This window comes from Arachis stenosperma, chromosome 1, assembly GCF_014773155.1.
Source record: "Arachis stenosperma cultivar V10309 chromosome 1, arast.V10309.gnm1.PFL2, whole genome shotgun sequence".
Classification (NCBI taxonomy): domain Eukaryota; kingdom Viridiplantae; phylum Streptophyta; class Magnoliopsida; order Fabales; family Fabaceae; genus Arachis; species Arachis stenosperma.
In genome coordinates, this window is record NC_080377.1 from 124417608 (window position 1) to 124439290 (window position 21683).

A 21683-nucleotide genomic window follows, 5' to 3' on the forward strand; every position below is an offset into this window, starting at 1 on the left:
TGAAATTTTTTTGAGAAAATTGTGAAAGCAGTTTCTAAAAAAATAGTAGAGTATTCTTTGTATATAGCCATGGAAGAACAAGTAAGACCTATCTTTGGACAGTTTTGACTTCTTTTTTAAGGTCAGAAAAAATTATTAATCTTACTGTTGCATTGAGTGGTGATATGGGCGTTATAATTCGGCCACTATCCCTATCACAACGGCCACTAGTGCAGCAAACTCGGATATAAGGAGCATAAATGGACTAGGTCAATACAAACAATACTGTAACCTAGAAGGGAATAAGCAATATTCACAGTAACAGAACCTACCGAGAATCAAGGAAAAAGCTTAAGTCCGTTAATTAAACTCAATCCCTCTCTATAAAAGCAAGGAAGAGGACACAAGCAAGTCAAGTCGATCACTAAAAATAATTTAATAATCTCAAGCTCCTTTTTTATATATTTTGATACACTGACTTGACCATTGGAGTGCTTTTTGCAAGTGTTTCAGCTCCATGTGCCCATCTAGGCCAACATATAGTTCTTCAATGATCCATCAGCGACTAGTAAGGCAGCGTTATTGCTCGGCCATATTTCCACGACCAGAATATTTGGCCCTCACCGTGGGGCACAAAAGTTATCTCACCATTATTATTTCTTTTTCTCTCACCTTTCTGTTGTAGGTGCAGTCGAGATGATTGATAACAGTATTGGTGCGAATTTTGAATCACAAACTAACCGACAAGTGTACCGGGTCGTACTAAGTAATACCTCAGGTGAATGATGATCGATCCCATGAAGATTGATGGATCAAGCAACAATAATTGAGTGATTAACTTAATCAGACAAGCAAAAAGGAGTATTTTGAGTCCAAAATTGCATAAAACAGTAATAAGAGAATTTAAGAAAGCAGACAGTAAAGAGGTTGTGAAAATTATATGGAAAACAGTTAAGGTTTTGGAGACATTTACTTTTTCGGATTAACAATTCTTACCCACTACTTTAATCATGCAAGATTCAATTCATGACAAACTTTATTTGATTAAACCTTAATTCCTTAGTGATTTAATCTCCTCTAACCTAATCAACCGCCAATTCCTTGTTTACTTAAATTAGATTAAAGGTTTAAGTCCAATTCTAATTTATTAGCCACACAAACCCTAAATATCCAGAGATAAGATGATTATATGTCACATATCACATTAAGTCTAGGTAATTAGAGAATTATGAGGAATTACTTTCAAGATGTTATTCAAGTGAGTTAACTTTTTTAAGATTCAACAAGAATTCAAGTAGAAAGAGAGTTATCTTTTAATATGCTATAATTCCTAGGATGAAAAACAAAAGCAATCTTTGAATTTAAATCAATGCATTAAATAAAAGTAGAATGATAATAGTATTAATCTATCAAAATAAACAGAGTTCCTAACCTTAATAGAGGAAGTTTAGTTGCTCATGGCTCAGAGAAAAACTAGGGTTCTAAAATTGTGTAAAGTGCGAAATGAGGAAGAAGAGGAGAAGAGAGCCCGAAGCCGAAGGGCTTAATCTTTTCTCCTTTTATATCTAACCTAATTCATTTGAAAATAAAATAAAATAATAAATTCTAAAACCTAAAAGATTGTATTTTGTTTAATAATAATCAAAAGAAAATAAATAATAAATAAAAACTAAAAAGAAACTAAAGCTACGAAGCCTTCTTTGGAAGTCCAAAACGTGCTATTGGCGCTAAATGCCAGGTTTGGGCTGCATTGTTGAAGTTACTGTTCTCCTAGCACTAAACACCAGGGTTGGAGTTCAATGCCACTAGCATGTGGTTCTGGGCACGCTTTACGATGCACCTAATGCTAAACGCCGAGTCGTGGCGTTTAGCGTCAGCTTGACAACAAGCTTGCACAAAGTACGAGGTGCCTGGTGTTAAACGCCAAGTAGCAGCGTTTAGCACTAGCTTGACAGCATCCTATATCCTTTTTCTTCAGCACGAACTCTGTCAAACTCACCTGAATCTTTCGTAAAATCAATAGAACCACAATGCGCATCAAAATAGCACCCAAATAGGCCTAAAACACTAAAATCTCATAAAAACTTAGTAAATCTATATCTGAAATACTAAGAAAATATAGAAAAGATGCTCACGCATCAAGTACGGTATACCCCGGATGTCACCGACTCAAATAGTGGCTAGGAACGAGGAACTTGAAGCCAAGGTCTAAAGAATGGCTGAACTCCTGGCTCAACACCATAACAGAAAGCACAACGGAAAAAACCACAAGAATGCCAATAGCCTAAGCTCGGAAGATCATCCAACCCTTCTGAAAACGAATTTGACAATATCCAACCCCTTTTCCGGGGATATCATGAAGTTTCAAATGCCAAAGGGCTTTATTCTGCCCATCACGCTAAAGCTATATAAAGGAATTGGTGGCCCACATATTCACATCACCAAATTCCAGTCTATAATGTTTTTGAACGAAGCCTCTGATCCTATACTTTGCTGATCTTTTCCTACCTTTTTAGACAGAGCTGCTTTGCTTTGATTCTCTAACTTTTTTGCAGGTTCCATTTTGAGTTTTGAAGAATTTGTCGAAACTTTCACCAACCATTTTGCTGCTTATAAAATATACGTGCATGGCTCCGATTACCTCAACATTATCAAACAAGGCCATCACGAGAGTCTGAAGGACTACATGACCAAATTTTCCCAAGAAGCCATGAAGATCCCTGGTCTCAATCGGGACGTTCATTTACATGTGCTAAAGAGCAGTTTGCAACCTAGGAAATTCCAAGAAACCATAGCAATGGCAAAACCAAAGACCTTAGACGAGTTTCAGAAAAAAATCCACAGGTCAAATCAAAATCAAAGAACTCCGTAAAGCTCGAAAGATAGAAAAACAACAACAACCTCATAGAGAAGACAAAAGATATCACAAAACCCAGAATGCCCGAGACAACAGAAAACCATTCAACACAAAGAGAGAAGATATCATAGAAGAAATCCTATACTCCAAGCTAATTAAACCTCCGAATAAGGTAGGAATGTATCATGATCAAAAGTATGTGGATAAATAAAAAAATTGCACTTTCATCAAAAGTTCAAACACACCACTAATGAGTATGTAGTTGCAAAAGACTAACTTGAAAGGCTAGCTCGCCAAGGGCTTCTGGACAAATATGTAGATGGACACATCAAAAAGGAAGACATGGCATTACACGAGGCAAATAACCAATCAAATGCAACTAAAGACAAGGGCAAATAGACGAACCCTAATCCGCCATCACAACCCTGAGGAGTAATAAAATGTATGTCTAGAGGTTTCGCAGGTGGTGATAGCACAAGCTAGCTAGAAAACGAGGCTACTGAGCAATGTTAGCAGTAAAGGGAACAAAATTGACAAACACGATGAACTGTGACACAACTACTATAACTTTCACTCAATCTGACCGTCTCTCATCCAATCCGAACATAGATGGCCCGATGGTCATCTTAGTACAAACTAGCGGCCTTTTAGTAAGAAAGGTTTTATTATATCTAGGTAGTAGTGCTGACATATTGTTTTATTCTACTTTTCAAAATGAAGCTAAGTGACAAGGTCATGCAACCCTCATCTGGTGAACTGGTAGGATTTTTGGGAGAATGAGTACCCATCCTTAGGTATGTATGGCTGAAAACAACACTAGGTGATCAACCTGAATAAAAAATAGTAGACGTTCAATATTTGGTTTTAAATTGCATCAGTCCTTATAACATAATTCTCAACAAACCATCTCTAAACTCTTTTGGTGCAATAATATTTACTGCTCATTTGTGTGTTAAATTCTCTGTGCAGGATGGTATAATTGCTATAGTATACACTGGCCACAAAGAAGCCAGACAATGCTACAATGCGAGCCTCAAACAAAACCCAAAGAGCTACTCACATAGAACATGTTCAGAATGTATATCATATAGAAGAAGCTTCATTACTCTCGGAACTAGATCCCCGAACTTGACCTCTATGATAGGCCATTGCCCATGGATGACCTACATAAGGTACCTCTAACCAATGAGCCAAACTGTTATACATATGTCGGAAATGCTCTCCCTGCAGGTGATCAGGTACAATTAATCTCCTTACTACAAGCCAATGCCGACCTCTTTACTTGGACACCAGCAAACATTCTAGGCATTGACCCCAGGATTATATGCCATAAGCTAGCAATCGATCCTACCATCCGACCTATAGCGCAGAAAAAGCACAACATGGGAATAGAGAAGCAAACAACATCCATGGAAGAAACAAAAAAAATTACTTGTTGTAGGACTCATAAAAGAAATTAAATTCACCACTTGGCTCTCAAATGTAGTAATGATGAGAAAAAATTCAGGTAAATGGCGCATGTGCATCGACTTCAATAATCTTAACAAAGCATGCCCTAAGGATGCATATTCATTACCTTGCATAGATAAGCTCGTAGATAATGCATCTAGTTTTAACAATTTGAGTTTCATGGACACATACTCTGGATATAACCAAATCCTAATGCATCCTGCTGACCAGGATAAAACGGCCTTTATAACTGAGTTTGGAAACTTTTGTTATAAAATAATGCTGTTTGGCCTTAAGAATGCAGGTGCCACATATAAGCGATTGATGGACAAGGTTTTCCAACAATAGATAGGACGGAACATGGTCGCCAAGACACCCAACGGAGCCTCACATCATTCTGACCTAGCCGAGATATTTGCACAACTACGATGATACAATATGAGACTAAACCTTAAAACCTGTGCATTTGGCGTTCAAGGAGGAAAATTCCTCGATTTTATCTTGACCTCCTGAGGTATAAAGGCAAATCCAGAAAAATGCAATGCTATATTATAGATGCAAGTCCAAAGACAACAAAAGAAGTCCAACAATTAACAGGCAGACTAGCAGCTCTGTCACGTTTCCTAGCCACTATAGCAAACCGATCATACAACTTTTTTTAAATACTTCGCAAAAGAAACAAATTTCAATGCAATGAAGATTGTGAAAGGTCTTTTTAGGAACTGAAGACACTACTATCGACACCTCCAATACTTCAAAAACCTGAACTCGGTAAACCTCTCTACTTGTATTTATCTGTCTCTAATCATGCTATAAGTTCGGCTCTTGTTACAAAAACAGGAACGACTCAACACCAAGTCTACTTTATCAGCAAAATCCTCTTACTAGCCAAGTAAAGATATCCAAAAGTTGACCAGCTAGCCCATTAACGGTGCATGAAGATTCTGTATATAATATCAAACAAAATAGTAAACTAGCCAAGTTGTTAAAGTAAACAAAGCTTATCATATGAAATAAAGCGCCTATAGTACTAAAGCAATTGATAAAAGCTTAAGAGATATTATGTCATTTATAGATAAGAATAATTCTAATTTAAATTGGTTGAGTGATCCTTTAACTAAGGGTTGTAATTTAAATTCAAGTAGTCTAATTTGACTAACAACTTGGCCAAATTCTTAAGAAAATATTTCATAAACTTCAGTCTCCAATTCTTTTATCCTAGCAGCTATCTCTGCTTTATCAACCTCCAATTCTTTTGACTAATAATGATTTTTTTTAATAGAAGGAAGAGGTAAATGCGGCAGTGTTTCTTTTTTTATCCCACTTCTGGTGAGATCTTTTCTTATGAACATAATTTTTTCCTTTTATAATTTTTCTTGTTACTAAGACCTTACCATTTACCTCTTTTAGGGTAATGATTTGCCGCATTTGATTCAGGAATAGAGCTGCACCAGTTAAGCGTGCTTCATGATTTTTTAAAAGCAACTCATTGTTGCGTTCAGCAACAAGAAGGCAAGAAATTAACTCAAAATATTTTTTAAATCATTTTTCTCGATACTGCTGCTGCAGGAGCACATTTGAGGCATGGAAGGTCGAGAAAGTTTTCTCTAACATATCATTATCAGTTATCTTTTCCCCACATAATTTCGTTCGTGAGCTGATTCGAAATATTGCTGAATTATATTCATTTATGGATTTAAAATTCTGTAGATGCAAGTGCATCTATTCATATCGGGTTTGAGAAAGTATCACTATTTTTTGATGATTATAACTTTTTTCAAGGTCTTTCCACAGATCTGCAGAATCTTTTAATGTGAAATATTCATTTTTCAATCCTTCGTCAAGATAACGACGAAAGAAGATCATGGCTTTGGCTTTATCCTTCTAAGATGTATTATTTTCAGCCTTAATGGTATCTCCAAGATCCATTGAATCAAGATGGATTTCAGCATATAGTATCCATAATAAGTAGCTATTTCTAAATATATCAAGAGTATTAAATTCAAGATGAGAGTTTCGACATAACAAAAATTTATTACCTGAATCTTTCTAAAATTTTATCAGAGTCTTGTACTGATAACGTGTCGTAAAATAAATAAATAAGAAAGATATAATAAATATAAAATAAAGACATATAATTAGATAATTCTAGTATTAATATTTACCACAATTACTATCTAAATATAATAGAGATTATTCATATATGTATTTACTAATATTATATGTTATAATGTACATATATATAAAAAGAGAGAGAAATATTCAATATATTTATAACGTAAAGAGAAAGAATTATTTTATTGTTGTGTGTATATTTCTTCAAGATAAATTTCTATTTATACATGTACAAAGTCTTTTTTATCCTCTTTTATTAAATTTAAGTTTTTTTCATAATATGATATTTTACTATAAAAAAGTTAAACCATCCAAGTCATAAGTACTCATCCATATTATCATCTTTATCACAAGTATTTGTTTGTTATGTGGTGCCACCCGTCAGTTGATCTGACGTGTTTTAATCTTTGGGGGAAAAATCTTGAGTTTTGTGCTGTGTGGTCGCTTTCTCTTAGTTTTTTATACGGTAAAAGAGTCTTCGGATGTAATTTGAATTAATTGTATCTTTTTCATATGGTGGATTATATGATAAAGATGTAAGTTTACAAATTTTTCTTTTAATAGGATGAGAGAGATGAATAAAGATAGGACCCATATTTTGAATAATAATAAAATAATAAAAAATATCTATAAAAAGAATTTAAATTCTCTCTCTATACTACTTCAATCTTTACACTAGAGTGCCCCTTTTCATATTGGAAATTTTTTAAATGAATAAAAATGAAAATAAAATTATCTGTGAATTTTTAAGAGGCAAAGAGAAGATCTACAAAGAAAACCAAGAAAAAAATATTGAATTCATCCTCCCATTCAAAATCAACAAGAACCCCATATACTTGGAGACTTGGTCCCCCAAGCTGCTTTCTCATAAGTTATTTAACAAAATAAAATGTTCATTCAACACATCATTTTAATCACAGTAAAAATTAATAACAACCTTCTCTTCTAAATTCTAATACATTCAAACATCATCTTTATCAGGTCAAGACCACTCCAGTTTCTTCTCCACCCATAGCCCCCATAGGTAACATTTATCTAGCCATCACAAACCTCCCCCACTATCAGTCCATCAACCAAGTACCAAGATATTAATCAATTTCAAATGTACTGAACGTGCCTGTTATTGGGAGATTCCAGTCCAGTAAATATTGATTTTAAACAAAAGACAATCACAATATCGAAAAGAGGATTGGTTTGTCACAAATATTATCGGAAAACGAGCAAGAACAACCAATGCCCTTCTCATACCAATCCCATCAAAACCAGCAGAAGCAGGAGAACCATAAAGCCTCCCTCCCTCCCAGAGTGAACAACAAATGATATCCGAGATCATGCACCATGCAACTCCATATTAGAAACCTCTTAATTAGAAATTATACACTCAAAAGATGTAGCAAGCAGAAAGCAAGCAGCAGCAGCAACACAACTCTATAAAAGACATACAATATCACATTGATTATCCAATAATAAACAAACCATCTTCCTTGTAAGTACAGCACTGTCAAAGGACAAGGGTATTTACATATACCAGCTTCACACTGTATTAGTGAGAAGCATAGTAGTTATTTTCATTTGGAGTTGCTCAAATATCAACATTTTAGTTATTTCCTTGTCGCAGCACCCTCAAGATAGACAGGAACAGGTTCAATATAGATCTTGCAAACATCCTAGATATATTAATATGCACTTATCTTGAAATTTGGAAAACTAGATACGAAAGTACTGCTTTATCATATGATGAATTAAGAACTCGAACCTGCATCATGCCGACCAGGATCAGAGTGAAGAGGCAGGTGAACAAAAATGGACCAAGGTAACTGAAAATTAAAATGCAATGATTTATGAATTCTTAAAGAGAAGATATCGAAAGAAAATCACAAAAGAATATTGAATTCTCCTTCGAACCAACAAGAACCCTATACTTGGAGATGATTTCCTAACCGTAAATTATTTTAACTACTAACTAATTAAATATACTTTAATTTTGAATTAAATTTTTTTAACAAAATAAAATGTTAATTCATTCAACACTACATTTTAATCACGGTAAAAATTAGTAACAACCTTCTCTTCTAATACATTCAAACAAACATCATCTTAATCAGGTCAAGACCACTCCAGTTTCTTCTCCACTCCTAGCACCATAGGTAACTGATATATCTAGCCATCACAACCTCCCCCTTATCAATCCATCAACCAAGATATTTAGTCAATTTCAAATCGACTCAACGTGCCTGTTATTGGGACATTCCAATCCAATAATACTGATTTTAAACAAAAGACAAATACAATAGCGAAAAGAGGATTGATTTATCACAAAGATGACTGGAAATCGAGCAAGAACAACCAATGCTCTTCTGATACCAATCCCATCAAAACCAGCATAAGCAGGCGAATCAGAAAGCCTTCCATCCTCCCTGAGTGAACAACAAATGATATCCGAGATCATGCAGCATATAACTCCGTATTAGAAAGCTCTTAATTGGAAATAATACACTCAAAAGTCAAAAGATGTAGCAACCAAAAAGCAAGTAGCAGCAGCAACACAATTCTATAAAAGACACATAATAATATCACATTGATTATCCAATAGTAAACAAACCATCTTCCTTGTCAACACATTACTGTCAAAGGACAAGGGTATTTTCATATACCAGCTTCTTACTGTATTACTGAGAAGTAAAAGTAGTTATTTTCATTGAATTTACTCAAATATCAAATTTACAGGAGTATGAAAAATTAGTTATTTCCTTGTCTCAGCACCCTCAAGATGGCCAGGAACAGGTTCAGTATATCAAGATAAAGAGTGACCGAGGCTCCAATGTACTCATCATAGGTAAATCGCTTGATCAGATTTTCAGTGTCATAGACAACAAAACCAGAGAAAATAATGGCACCAACTCCACCATAGATAGCATTTGCTGTTGAGCCTAGGGGGAAGAACATCTGCATGAAAAAATAGCAAGTCTTAAACAAGATAGATCTTGCAATCGTCCTAGATATATTAATGTGCACTTATCTTGAAATTTGGAAAACTAGATAAGAAAGTAGTGCTTTATCATATGATGAATTAAGAATTCGAACCTGCATCATGCCGACCAGGAACAGAGTGAAGAGGCAGGTGAACAAAAATGGACCAAGGTAACTGAAATCCTTGCCCTTCTTGGATGCCCAGAAGGCATAGCCAGTTAGAGAGGAAACCACTGCTGAGGTCAAAATCAAAGCTTCAAGGACAATTTTTCCTGCAAGCATTCAGTCAAAGATATAATTTTATCAGTATAAACAAAGCATAAAAAAGTATCCTGCAGCACATGTCAACAAACAAACCCTTACTACTCAACACAAATATGAAACCAAGGGAAAAAAAAAGGCATAGAAACATGTTATTCTACATGAATGGAGGAGAATGATACGAACCATCTGTGTTGGCACAAGTAACTCCAACAGTTAGACTTATTGAAGCGGTGAAAAGCCCAAGCAAGACGTAGTTGTGGGGATGCTTCTGCTGGTACTTGAGTAGAGGGAACAAGACTGCAACAAAATTCCCAATTGATTTGCAACAACAGATCAGCAAAATAATCCAAGCAAGAGAACAGAAACATAGGTAAAGAACAAGGTCCTACAAATTGCAATAACAGATCCCTTTCATGTTTATCACAACAGCTTAGATCAGCATATCTATTTTCTAATTTGTTTTCCCGCAGCTTCTAATAATGAACAGAATAGAAGATTCTAAACCCTAAAATCAGAATTGAAGTGGAAAATAGAGAGAGAAGCGTACATATGAAGGGGAGGAAGATGACGAAGAAGAGGAGGCCAGGACTGCCCCTAAGGAGAGCATTGATGGGAGTGTAGAAGACGGTGATGGAGGATACGATGGTGGTGAGCACGATCTGCGCGGAGAGGATCCCGTAGACCTTGCGGATGAATCCCCAGCGGAGCTGGTTCTCGCCGACACTGAGACCTGGGTAGAGAGTCTCCCCTGACTCGACGTCGTAATCCTCCCGCTTGCCGGTGCTCACCGCCGTGTAACCGTGCATCTCTTGCTCACCACGCATTTCGGATTCTTCTTCTTCTTCTTCTTCTCTTCTTCTTTTTCTACTCTTCCACCGAATGAAAGGATCAACACAACGGAAAGTTTGTTGCAAGCGATGACCGACGTTTACTTCTATACTTCTCGATGCCTCCAACACGTTCGATTATATTATCAACATAATCGACGGTCATAACTCGTTACTATGCCTGCTCACGTCGCTATCTTTTTTGTTGGTTTTTATTGTTTTTTTCAGTAAGCCCAACATGCAACAAAAAGTTTATTAAAAAAAGGCTAACAAACTGGAAGCTAATGCTACTACTGATGCTAGTTCGCCAATGCAATCTTATACGGTTCATTATATATTTCATGGAATTTAATTTTGATGTATTATTATTGTAAAGTAACTTTATACGTATATTTAATTATGTAACGTTACATTAATAAAAATAATTATCTTCATATTAATCACGTGAATGATCATTCAATATAATAAATGTAATTCAGTGATTACATAATTGTATAAAATATTTTATATTATCAATGCATCAAAATTAAATTCATATTTATAATCCAAAATATATATATTTAAATTTACAAACATTTTTTTTTGTAGATTTAAACTTTTCAATTTAAACTCTATTTGTATTCTAAATTTTTCAATTCAATCTTATCTAATTCTACAAAATAAATTTATTTTTACTTAAATACAATATTTAGTTTTTTTATATATTTTATACTATTAAATATTATTTATATATTATTAATAAATTAAATTATTAGCTTCTTGTGAACAAGAGAGGATTTTGATTCAAATCTTCACTTATTTATCATAAGTATATATATATTTTTTATTTTTTTCAGACATGCACATTATATATTATATATTAAGAATATTTCTATCCTTAATGTGAAATTTATGTTTATATTTATTGTTTATTAATTCTTAATATGCCACAAGAAAGCATATGCTTCAACTCTTAGTGGAAATGAAAGCTACTATTGAATCTATAGTTTATGACCATCTATACATGAATATTGATTGATAGGATATGAGCAGCGATTTAAAACACTTGGCACACATTCAATGCTTGATTGGTGATAGCAGCGTTTCAGCATATACCTCTGCATCAAACCAACTCTTCCCCCTGTGAACTTTTGGATACTTAAATGATTGGTCTCTTGGGTCATACAAAATTAAATCAAACTCAAACATTAACAAGACTTCACCATTACCAAAAATGCAGTATGGCCCAGAATATGAAAAATCTTCAGGATTAGGCAAATAAGGAATAGTCACCATTTTTACCCAAGACTCTCTTACTCCATAGTCCTTCATCAGCCACAACACAAAATAGCTTTTTTTGTAGTCATAATTCATGCACAGACATCCCTTTAACGTACCCAAACTAGGTGTGGAACATTCTTCCTTCTCATAATGAGGTGGCAGAATCTCGTTGTATGTTTCCTTGTGTAGATCCAATGAAACAATGATCCACAAAGAAGAATTTGAATTACCAACAGCATAATTGGCGTCCCAGTTGAGAGTGCCACTCACGAATTTTCCCGAGTTTTGATAGGGGGTAACACCATGAGGGAAGTCTTGAATCTTTCTCCAAGATTTTGAGGCCATGCTATATACCTTCACATTAGTTTCAGCGAAGAACACATTAGGGTCACAAAACACAGCCACCACCTTGTAGTCATCGTTCTTTTGATCATAACCAAGGCCAAAATTGGTAAAACACCCTGGCCTCCAGTTATTACACAAAGGTGGTGACTTCTTGGAGACTCTAGTTGAAGGGTTCCAGAGAAGAACAGAGTCTCCTTTAACTGCAAAACAAAGCAAGCCATTGCAGGAACCAACAATTCCGTCATGGCGGAACTTGTTCTTAACTGGGTAGTTAAGGTCCTCACATATGGTTGATGGGTTATGGAACAGAGAAGTCAAAGGGCAAGACTTGAGGTGGAACTCTGCGGTTGTGTCAGTGAGTATGATCCTATGGCGCGTGAGGTTGGTGCTCTGTGTTGACAATTGAAGGTGCTTTTTAACGAAGTAAGGGTCAGAAATGAGTGACATCCATGACTTGCATACGCACCTGAATTGTAGAAGAGACCTCACAGGGAGCCTCGAGAGAATCTCTTCAATGAGTTCATCAGGGATGAAAGGTAGTGGTGGCAGTGAAACTTGATTAGGTGAATGAGACATAGTTTGATTCTTAATGTGATAATGCTGGTAATTAAGACTCTACTGTTGGGATGAGCTAGTGATCATTGATCAATGCCATGAGTTCATTTTTCTACACTTTTCTATCACTGAGAGATTCATATTTATAGATGAATAAGGAATTATAAAGATTAGGTTAAATATACAGAGGAAGGGATATTCCCATCATGACCTAATGAACTGTAATTGGATACACACTACATAATGATAATATCAAACTAAAAAACAGCAACAATTTTGATTTTTTTGGAGGATTATTTTTCTGTGATAATGGATGAGATAAGTTAAACTTATCCACTAACTGAATTCGATGTTTTGAGTGGCGGTGACCGAGTATGCCATTTGTTCAAATCACTCACTATTTGACTCTTCATCCACTAGAGGATGACAAGCATTGGTAATTTGCTACTAATATAGTATACCAGATCAGATAAGCATGCATCATTGAGCACCAACACAGTTATGCCACAGTGTTCTTTTCTTTATTCATTTTTCTTCTCTGGATAAGCTGAGAGAAATACATGTATCAAGCGAGGATCCTGTGAGAACCTCAAAAGTTCCATGAGCATACGACAAAAGCAAGAATGAGGAGGAAAAAAATCCAATCTAGAATTTGCTTTCAGAATTTTCGGCCGCATTCAGTTTTTTCTTTTCCCGCACCTTGTTTATTTGTCTTAAAACAACTGGTTGTCTAATGTATGATTCTCATCCAGGAACTATAAATATCACATCCCTTTAACTTTTTTAACCTTTATATGAGGACATGACGTGAGATATGGTACAGGTAACAATGTAAATATTAAACAATCTAAATAACTATTTAAAAAAAATTAAACTAATTATTAAAATTAAAATTTTAAATTATTAAAATAATTAATTTTTTAATTTAAATTATTAGGATTAGACAACGTAATTTCTTCTATTCTATCTCAACTCTCTTTTTTCTCTTTTATTCACGCTATCATTCATTCCGATAATCCTTTCTTCTGTCGTTCAGTTTGACACACCTCCATCAGTTAGTCCGACGCGCCTTCCCCTCCGACGCTCAACCCAACACGTCTTTCATCCATTGCCCATCCACTTTAGTGAATATTGGCTTTCTCTTCGCCGAGTTTTCTGCACTTTTCTACTACTGATTCGACACCATTAATCAACGACAGCAACAAGCTTCCACTTGTGTCTCTCCTTCCTGCATTTAGCCCAACGCACTTTCTACCCACCCGCCCATCCACTTTGGTGAACACTGCCTTTTTCTTTGCCGATTTTTTCGCACTTTCCTGCTGCTGATTCGACGCTATTGATCAGCGACGACAATAAGCTTTCACTTTTTTATTTTGATTTTTTCTTTCTGATGAGATCGATTGATGGGTTTCTCCCAAATATTGCAACATAAGACAAAGTGCATAAAATTGTTCACGACTCTAGGACTGCCGCTTTGAATTGTTGCTTATTTTACTAGGTATACAAATGGTTATTTTTATTCTAAAGTTGATATTTATTTAATTTGAATTGGATTTAAGTATATACAATAAAATTTGCTGAATATTTATTTTACTAAGTATGTAGATAGTTATTTTTATTCTAAAGTAGATGTTTATTTAATTTGAACTGGATTTAAATAGATACAATAAAATTTACTGAATGTTTATTTTACTAGATATGTGGATAGTTATTATAACCGACTAAACCCAGTAGACAACTATTAAGTAGCAGGGCAAAGTAGTCTTTTTCATTTTCGACAATTAGAAAAGTGTGTGGGCTCAGGCCCAACATCAATAGTGTAATTGGATTCTAAAGTGCACGAGTTGAAACACCAAGACTAAACATTAATAAAGAACATAGTCCTTTTGATTTTTACTTTCTGAAATATGATTTTTTATTAAGAATAAAACTCTACGTCCAAGCAAAATCTTTATTTAGGTCTATTTAAGTTGTTGTAAGAACTTTTTAAATTATGCGCTTTTCTCTTTTTCCTTCTCCTCCTCCTCCTCCTCGTTATTCTCCTTTTCACACGCAATTTTTTCTTCTTTCCTTCTTCTTCTTCCCTTCTTCTTCTTCCCTTCTTAGAGATTATCAATTTAATTCAATTCAATTCAGAACAACTGCATTCATTCAATTTAAAACAATTCAATTCAATTCAATTCATAATGAACCGAACATGTTATTACGGTGAAACAATTGTATAGTACTAAATGAACGGAATATTATGTATTATATAAAATCAAATTCAAAACAGCTTTCTGTATAATGAACCGATACGTCATTAAGGTGAAACAATTGTATAGTATTAAATGAATGGAACATTATTCATTATATAAAATTAAATTCAAAACACCTGTGTTTATAATTTAGAGATTGTCAATTCAATTCAATTCAGAACACATGCGTCCATTCAATTCAATTCAATTCAATTTAGTAATTGCATTCCATTCAATTCGATTGAAAAAATAATCTATTAGCAAAATGTTAATGTTGTTGGTGATGACGATAACGAAAGAGAAGAAGAAGAAGAAGAGGAAGAGGGGGAAAAATATAAAAAAAAATCTGCGTGCGTAAAGAACAAAACGAAGAAGAAGGAGGAAGAGCTGAGAAAGAGGAGAAGGAATTTGAAAAAAAAAAGAAGAAGTGCATGGAAAAAGAAGAAAAAGCACGAGAGAAAAAAAAAAAAAGAAAAATCGCGTGTATCGATACCTTTTTGTTAATTATGGAATCATGTGAAGGATATTCAAACACCGGCATTAAACATGTTCAATTAAAAAAAAAACACACAAACATTAAGCACAGGCAATAATTATTTTCCAAAATATACTAGTTCTCTTTTAACTTTTAACTTTTAACTTTTAGTCCACTTTTTTAAGAATTTATTATTATTTAATAAATTTAAATATTTATTTTTATTTATTAAATATTTAAAAAATAAAAAAATTTACTTATTTTTTATTTTCTCTTTTATATTTAAAAGATACTTACTTACACGGTTACAAAACGACAAATCCTAGAACCACAATGAAGATTCAAGCATTCTCTGCAACATATCCCACAGCATCCTTGTAATTATTCCACAAATCAGTAACCATATTAGAAACCATGTTTGCAATTTGCTTAATTAGCTCTTGAACCTGTTTCATCAGTGACTCTTTAAGTTTCTCTCCAAGTCCTCCAGCCACGGATCCGGTAACTGCCACTGACCCTGCAACGCTATCTTTGAGAATACCGAATGCTTTAGAAATTAGATAACTTATTGAATTCACCATCTGCTTGAGGATGAAATCCAAACATGCCTTAGTGACCTCTGCAACTTGTTGAAATATTCCTTGTGAGCCCTCACCAGATTCTTTGAGACTTTGGATCAAAAGCACGATGGTGTGAGCGATCGTGTTGAAGATCAAACGCGTTAACAAACTCCATATATTTACTACCAAGAATGCAAGTAGTTTAAGAAGAAGAACCAACATTATCAGAGTAAAGAAGGAGCAAGAAGGATTTGAGTTGGAGGAGTAAACTTAGCAAAGAAGTTATGATCATTAATTCATTATCAAGGCTTCACATACTTCAATTGAAACTTGTTCTCGGTGACTTTGAAATTTGAAGGTTTCAAAGTCGTAATTTTATGAATAGTTAAATGTAACAAGTAAACTCTGGAAGCCAATTGGTTTAAGAAGTTTCCGTGAACTAGCTGATGATGTATGTATTTGTTGATGGTAATTGTCTTATTGGTTATGCTTACCCAACATACATTTATTACAATTTAAAAACTTATTTTCGAGGATATGCATGACGATTGAAGTATAAACCACCAATTTAGTGATGATATTGCAATTTAATCTCTAAAATCACATAAACACATGACCTTTCAAAGAGAAACAATATTTGATAAAATACCTCAATTCGAAAAGGATATTCAATTTAGAGTATTTTATTAAGTAAACGTTATTCTTTGAAATAATAGTTATCGTTTAACTTTCAGTCTTTACTTAGCCTTTTTAAAAATTTATTATTATTTTATAAATTTAAATATCTATTTTCTTGTGTCGGTTGTTCAAAAAAATTTAAAAAGTTATTTATTTTTTATTTTTTATATTTTATAAAAGCTGAATAAAGAACAATATTTAAAAGATAATCAATTACTCTGATATTTTCCCATGCAAAACAAACAAACAAACAAGATTTCACACTTTTTCCCATAGCAATGTGTCCCTCTAGGCTCTATAGCTAACACGGTAATTGAGATCTTCAGACTTCAATTAGCATGTGCTTCTTCAATTCTACTTGGGGCAGCCAGGCCATGTAACATCATTGGGAGAGAGGGTCTTAAGAACTAGATTCCTCTCAAAGCAATTGGTTGACCTCAGCTCAAATCCGGTGCTCAGAAATGGCATTATTGGGAAGTTTTCTTGAGCCGGAACGTGATGAATTCCCACTACGTGCCACAACACAATGTCCATGTTCTTAATATTTCTATTCCTGCAATTAAAGAACGGAGTATGAGTAAGATTATCGATTCATACTGGGAAATTAATAATAAAATGATAATGAAAAGGCTTATATACTGTTGGGTCCAAACAGCCAAGGTGTCCTCTCCACGGCTCTGGTCAACGTAAAGTCCACCGGCCCACTTTTGGGATATGTTGTAGGGAGTGACCCAAACATTGTGGTTTGTGAAAGCGCCTCTGATTTGTGGGTAGTCATCCTCCGTCAGAAGGGGATGAGCTGTCGCTCCCGGAATCAGACGGTACCCCACGTCATTTCCGACTGCCGTCTTCTTGTTAGGGTTCACAATTGCCAGCTCAGCAGGGGCCATACCGATGGTGATCTTGCCGTCCGATTCGGTGTTGGCGGTTTTGGTCTCAACGGTCCAATAACTCTTTCCCTTGGAGCTTCCGTCTGTTACTCTAACTGTCTTCAAGTTAGTCTGCTCAAATGAGTTCTCCACGCCGTCAATGTCAAGGTCAAGATGGTAAATGTAGAAGTGGTCATGGTATATTCCCACGCTGTTTGCTGACACCAATGTTCTGTGCTCGTCTTTCTTAATCGCACTCTTGTGCTTAGCTTGCACTGGCTTGATTTCCAATATACCCGATGAGGAGTGTCAGCTATAGCCTATGAAGCATGGATTTGCTCATGGTGCCGGCGTATTCGTATCGGACGCGAATCCGACGCCGACACGCGATGGATACATCAAACGAGTGTATTGGCAGTGTGTCCTTGTGCGGTGCAGAATTTTGGTGAAGCGGTCATATATCTAAACGAGTCCGATTCGATTCAGATGTTAATGAGACGAATTTTTTTGTTGGATTGGAAATCTGTAATTGATTTTGTGATTTTATGCCCGACTAACCTATTTTTTTTAATTTTAAAATATTTTAAAATTAAAACAAATCAAAATTTAAATTTAAAAATAAAATAATTAATAAATCAAAACCTAAATCTACTTACCGCTTGTTTTTGGTGGTTTATTTACTCACTCGATAAGTGCTAGGGGACCAGCAACTTTTGTGATTTGTAGCCATCAATGATATTTTTAATGGTGTGAAATTTCATCCAATGGTGTGGGATTACTCATTTTTGTTTTGCTGGTTACATGCTGACCAAAATTTAATAAAGTTGTTAGCCCCTAGACTTTTCCTACTCACTAGCTTAGCCGTTCTTGGTTCTCTGCGTTATATTGAAGAAGCAGAAGAATAGAAGATACAGAGGATGATGGACTTGAAGCTGTGGTGTTTGCGGATGATGGACTTGGAGGAGAAGAAATTGATACATTTTCTGTTAGCGAGATGGCAAGAGTAGATTAAAGTTTTTTATTTTTTTAATAATTGCATAATTTTAAGATTTTTTTTATGCAACTATATTTACTCTTATATTTACAATATGATATTTTATTAATTTAACATATTATTTAAATTTTAATTCACAACGTATCCTAAACGTATCGTATCCAATTCTTCATAAAAAAACGAGTAGGCGTATCCGTATTGCGTCGCGTCTGTATCGTGTGTCGTATCGGTGCTTCCTAGGCTATAGCAGATTTTGTGATTTGTAGTCCTCAATTAGTTATTAATAGTATTTTTAAAGGTATGAGATTATATCTAATGGTGCAGAATTATTTATTTTTTTATGGTTAAGTGCTGGCCAAATTTTGATAAAAGTGCTAGCCCTAGATTTTCTTTATATTCGAGAGTGCTATCTGCATATATTTACAGCGAATGAATCTTCTTAATTGTTAAAAAAAATTGAGAGTGTAAAATGTGATCTTTAATCTTTCATTGCTCTTTCTCGTTATTTTTGGTCTCATTTATAAAACTAATAGTGAAAAATCACATTTTCCTTCTTTAATTATTAAAAAAATTGAAAGCATCATTCCCTACATTAACAATATAACTAGTTATAGAGCTTACAAAAAGAGTAAGTAAGGCTTCACCTACAAAAAATATAAATAATATATAAAAATGTATATACTTAATAACATTCTCAATTAACAAAATATGGATCACTCTTCTTTAATTAAATTTTTTTGTGATTGAACAAGAAAACTAAACAAACAGAAAAGAAACGAAAAAAAAACAAATTCCTATGACGTAGGACGATCTTGTTGAATATTCAACTCAAACTCCTTCCAAAGCACTGAAAGTTCGATATGCGGAGACTGTGATCTCATCGCCGTCTTTGCCATAATGTCTGCTACGGTGTTTACATCTCTCAGGATCAAGTGAAAATCAATACGCCACTTCCAAGCCATGATATCGATGACTTTAAGTACCAAGGGATCTACACAACCAGCAGTGTCATGAGAATTAGTAACAAGATTGTAAGCCTCCAGGCAATCTGTTTCACAAACCACATTTCTTTGCCCTAAGTCCCAAACTAATAGAAATCCTCGCCAAATAGCAAACAAATCTTCTTGAAGAATATTGCAGTTCTCAATTGTTCCCAAGCAGCCACCTTGCCAGTTTCCCTTTCAATCCCTGCTAACACAGGCAAAACCAATCCAATCACCAGAACCAGGATAACTAGCATCACAATTGATCTTAAAAGTATCCAACGAAGGGGGAACCCAAGAGCTACTAATCATAGAAGGAATAGAAACACATTGTCAAAAACATTCCGAAGCTCTTTCTCCAAGGCTAACGCCATACGAGCCACTTTAAAGAGTGTCCAAGGTTGCTGATGATTAAAAATCTCATTATTCCTAACTCTTTAAATCCACCAAAGACTAGAAAAAAATTTAAAAGGATGCTCTTTGCTGTGGATCAAGAACCAGTTCTTGAAATCCAGAGACTGACAGGAAATCTCCAGAGACTACCAAACAAGCTTAACTTTTGGGCAATCCCGAATACAGTGAGAAACTATTTTCTGGCAACTCAAGCAACTGGGGCAACTATCTGAAAGAGTCAAGCCTCTTCTGAAACGAAAAACAGCAGTGGGCAGTGCCTCTCTAAGACAAAGCCAGGCCAAGAATTTGATCTTTTCTGTAATAGGCTGACGCTAAAGCCAAAATCAATTCCCTCTCTCCTCCAATCCAAACACCTTCTTGCAGAGCCAAAGGTAGCTATTGCGAGCATTATAAACCTTAGACATCGCCCCAGACCAAGTCCAGTCTACCACTGAACCCGCTTGCTCATCCGGATTGTAAGAGAGAATGTTGTCATGCAAAACTTGGTGAAAAGGAGAATAATCCTTCTCAAGCTACCACTTTCCAGCCGATTAAAGATCTAAAATCCGAAAATTTGAATAAAAAATGTGAACATAATCCATATCATTACAAAGCTTTCCCTCTTTTCTCCATTTAGAATACCAAAAAATTCTGATCCAAATCTTCAATGCACCATTCAAACCCATTCTTCAGAATATCTCAAGTTTTACACAGACTCCTCAGTTGAAATAGATCTTTTAGACGCCAAGTGGCTGAATTCGTCACCAAAGAACAACGGTATTTATCTGCCAGCAGCTGAACCCAAAGCTTGTGAGGGTCATGAAAGAGTTGCCAAACTAGCTTACCAAGAAGAGCAACATTAGCACAAAACAGATCTCTAATTTCCAGACCACCAAACTTCTTAGGGGTGACCAACACCTTCCAGCTAACAAGATTTAGCCCCCGACCATTAGCATGGCCTTTGCAGAGAAAATTCCTCATCATGGATGCTATAGAGTTTGTTATTCCTTTGGAAAATAAAGAGACTTGCATGCGAAATGTAGGAATAGCAGCCACCACCGAATTGATCAAACAGAGCCTACCTTCCTTGTTGAGTAGTGGTGGCAACACTACTCGAACCCGCGGGTACCCACTACGCCCCTACCCGTTCGTGGCGGGTAATTACCCGCACCTGCATCGGGGCGGGTTTTAGCGGGACGAGTTCTTGGGCGGGGTGGGGCGGGGTCGGATTTCGGTTAAACCCGCCCCTACCCGCCCCGGTATATATAATAGATATATAAATATACATATTTTTAATATATAGTATATGTAATTTATATAAAATAATTAGTAAAATAATTAATAATATTGTATCATATTTAAATTTTTACTTTAATTTATGTTATGAATGTAAATAATGATTATATAATTTTTAAAATTTTATTTTATTTTTTGGATTTAATAATTATTGGGGCAGGTAGGGGCGGAGCGGGTACCCGCAGGGGCGGATTAGGGTTTAACATTTTACTACCCGCGGGTAGAAGCGGGGCGGGTTCGATGCGGGCTTTTGTTAAGCGGGCCGGGTCGGGTAGAGCAAAAACCCGCCCCGTTGCCATCCTTATTGTTGAGTAAATGCCCTTTCCAATTGGCTATCCTTCTCTGGATTTTATCCAAACCCTTATTGAAAGATGCTCGGGTCACCCTAGCATGACTAAGAGTAATCCTAAGATATTTGTCTAAGTTTTGGACAAATCTGATGAATGACACCCCATTAAATATTTCTTTTCTAATTGTGGAAATATTACGGGAACATAACGCTTTAGATTTTTCCAAATTAATCTTCATCCCAGAAGTTTTACAGAATCTCTCCAATCATGCCATCACATTTTGGACT

At 35.2% G+C, this 21683-nt stretch overlaps 3 protein-coding genes across 3 annotated transcripts; all 3 read right to left on the bottom strand.

The window, feature by feature from the left end:
- Window positions 1-8822: 8822 nt before the first annotated feature.
- Window positions 8823-10571, bottom strand: LOC130940002 (BI1-like protein). The gene is made up of 4 exons (XM_057868063.1): window positions 10182-10571; window positions 9818-9931; window positions 9485-9642; window positions 8823-9346 (listed from the first exon to the last, which is right to left on the bottom strand). Exons 1-4 carry the CDS (start codon window positions 10456-10458, stop codon window positions 9140-9142), a joined length of 756 nt encoding a protein of 251 aa, XP_057724046.1. The 5' UTR covers window positions 10459-10571; the 3' UTR covers window positions 8823-9139.
- Window positions 10572-11274: 703 nt separating this feature from the next.
- Window positions 11275-12837, bottom strand: LOC130938512 (F-box/kelch-repeat protein At3g23880-like). Its single transcript, XM_057867159.1, has one exon. It carries the CDS (start codon window positions 12640-12642, stop codon window positions 11518-11520), a length of 1125 nt encoding a protein of 374 aa, XP_057723142.1. The 5' UTR covers window positions 12643-12837; the 3' UTR covers window positions 11275-11517.
- Window positions 12838-16834: 3997 nt separating this feature from the next.
- On the bottom strand, window positions 16835-20794 carry LOC130933801 (primary amine oxidase-like). Its single transcript, XM_057863415.1, has 5 exons — window positions 20656-20794; window positions 19551-19622; window positions 19283-19425; window positions 17211-17719; window positions 16835-17124 (listed from the first exon to the last, which is right to left on the bottom strand). The coding sequence occupies exons 1-5, from the start codon at window positions 20792-20794 to the stop codon at window positions 16926-16928; spliced, it is 1062 nt and encodes a 353-aa protein (XP_057719398.1). The 3' UTR covers window positions 16835-16925.
- Window positions 20795-21683: the final 889 nt, after the last annotated feature.

Excerpts from the sequence above, each read along its gene's own strand:
- LOC130933801 (XM_057863415.1), bottom strand. The coding sequence starts at position 20,794 with ATGATGAGGAATTTTCTCTGCAAAGGCCATGCTAATGGTCGGGGGCTA. Across the intron at positions 19,623-20,655 it reads TGCTAATGTTGCTCTTCTTG|GGATTGAAAGGGAAACTGGC; the intron begins GTAAGCTAGTTT and ends CTGTGTTAGCAG. Across the intron at positions 17,125-17,210 it reads TTGGCTGTTTGGACCCAACA|GAATAGAAATATTAAGAACA; the intron begins GTATATAAGCCT and ends CTTTAATTGCAG.
- LOC130938512 (XM_057867159.1), bottom strand. The coding sequence starts at position 12,642 with ATGTCTCATTCACCTAATCAAGTTTCACTGCCACCACTACCTTTCATC.
- LOC130940002 (XM_057868063.1), bottom strand. The coding sequence starts at position 10,458 with ATGCGTGGTGAGCAAGAGATGCACGGTTACACGGCGGTGAGCACCGGC. Across the intron at positions 9,643-9,817 it reads TACTTGTGCCAACACAGATG|GAAAAATTGTCCTTGAAGCT; the intron begins GTTCGTATCATT and ends GAATGCTTGCAG. Across the intron at positions 9,347-9,484 it reads TCCTGGTCGGCATGATGCAG|ATGTTCTTCCCCCTAGGCTC; the intron begins GTTCGAATTCTT and ends TTTTTCATGCAG.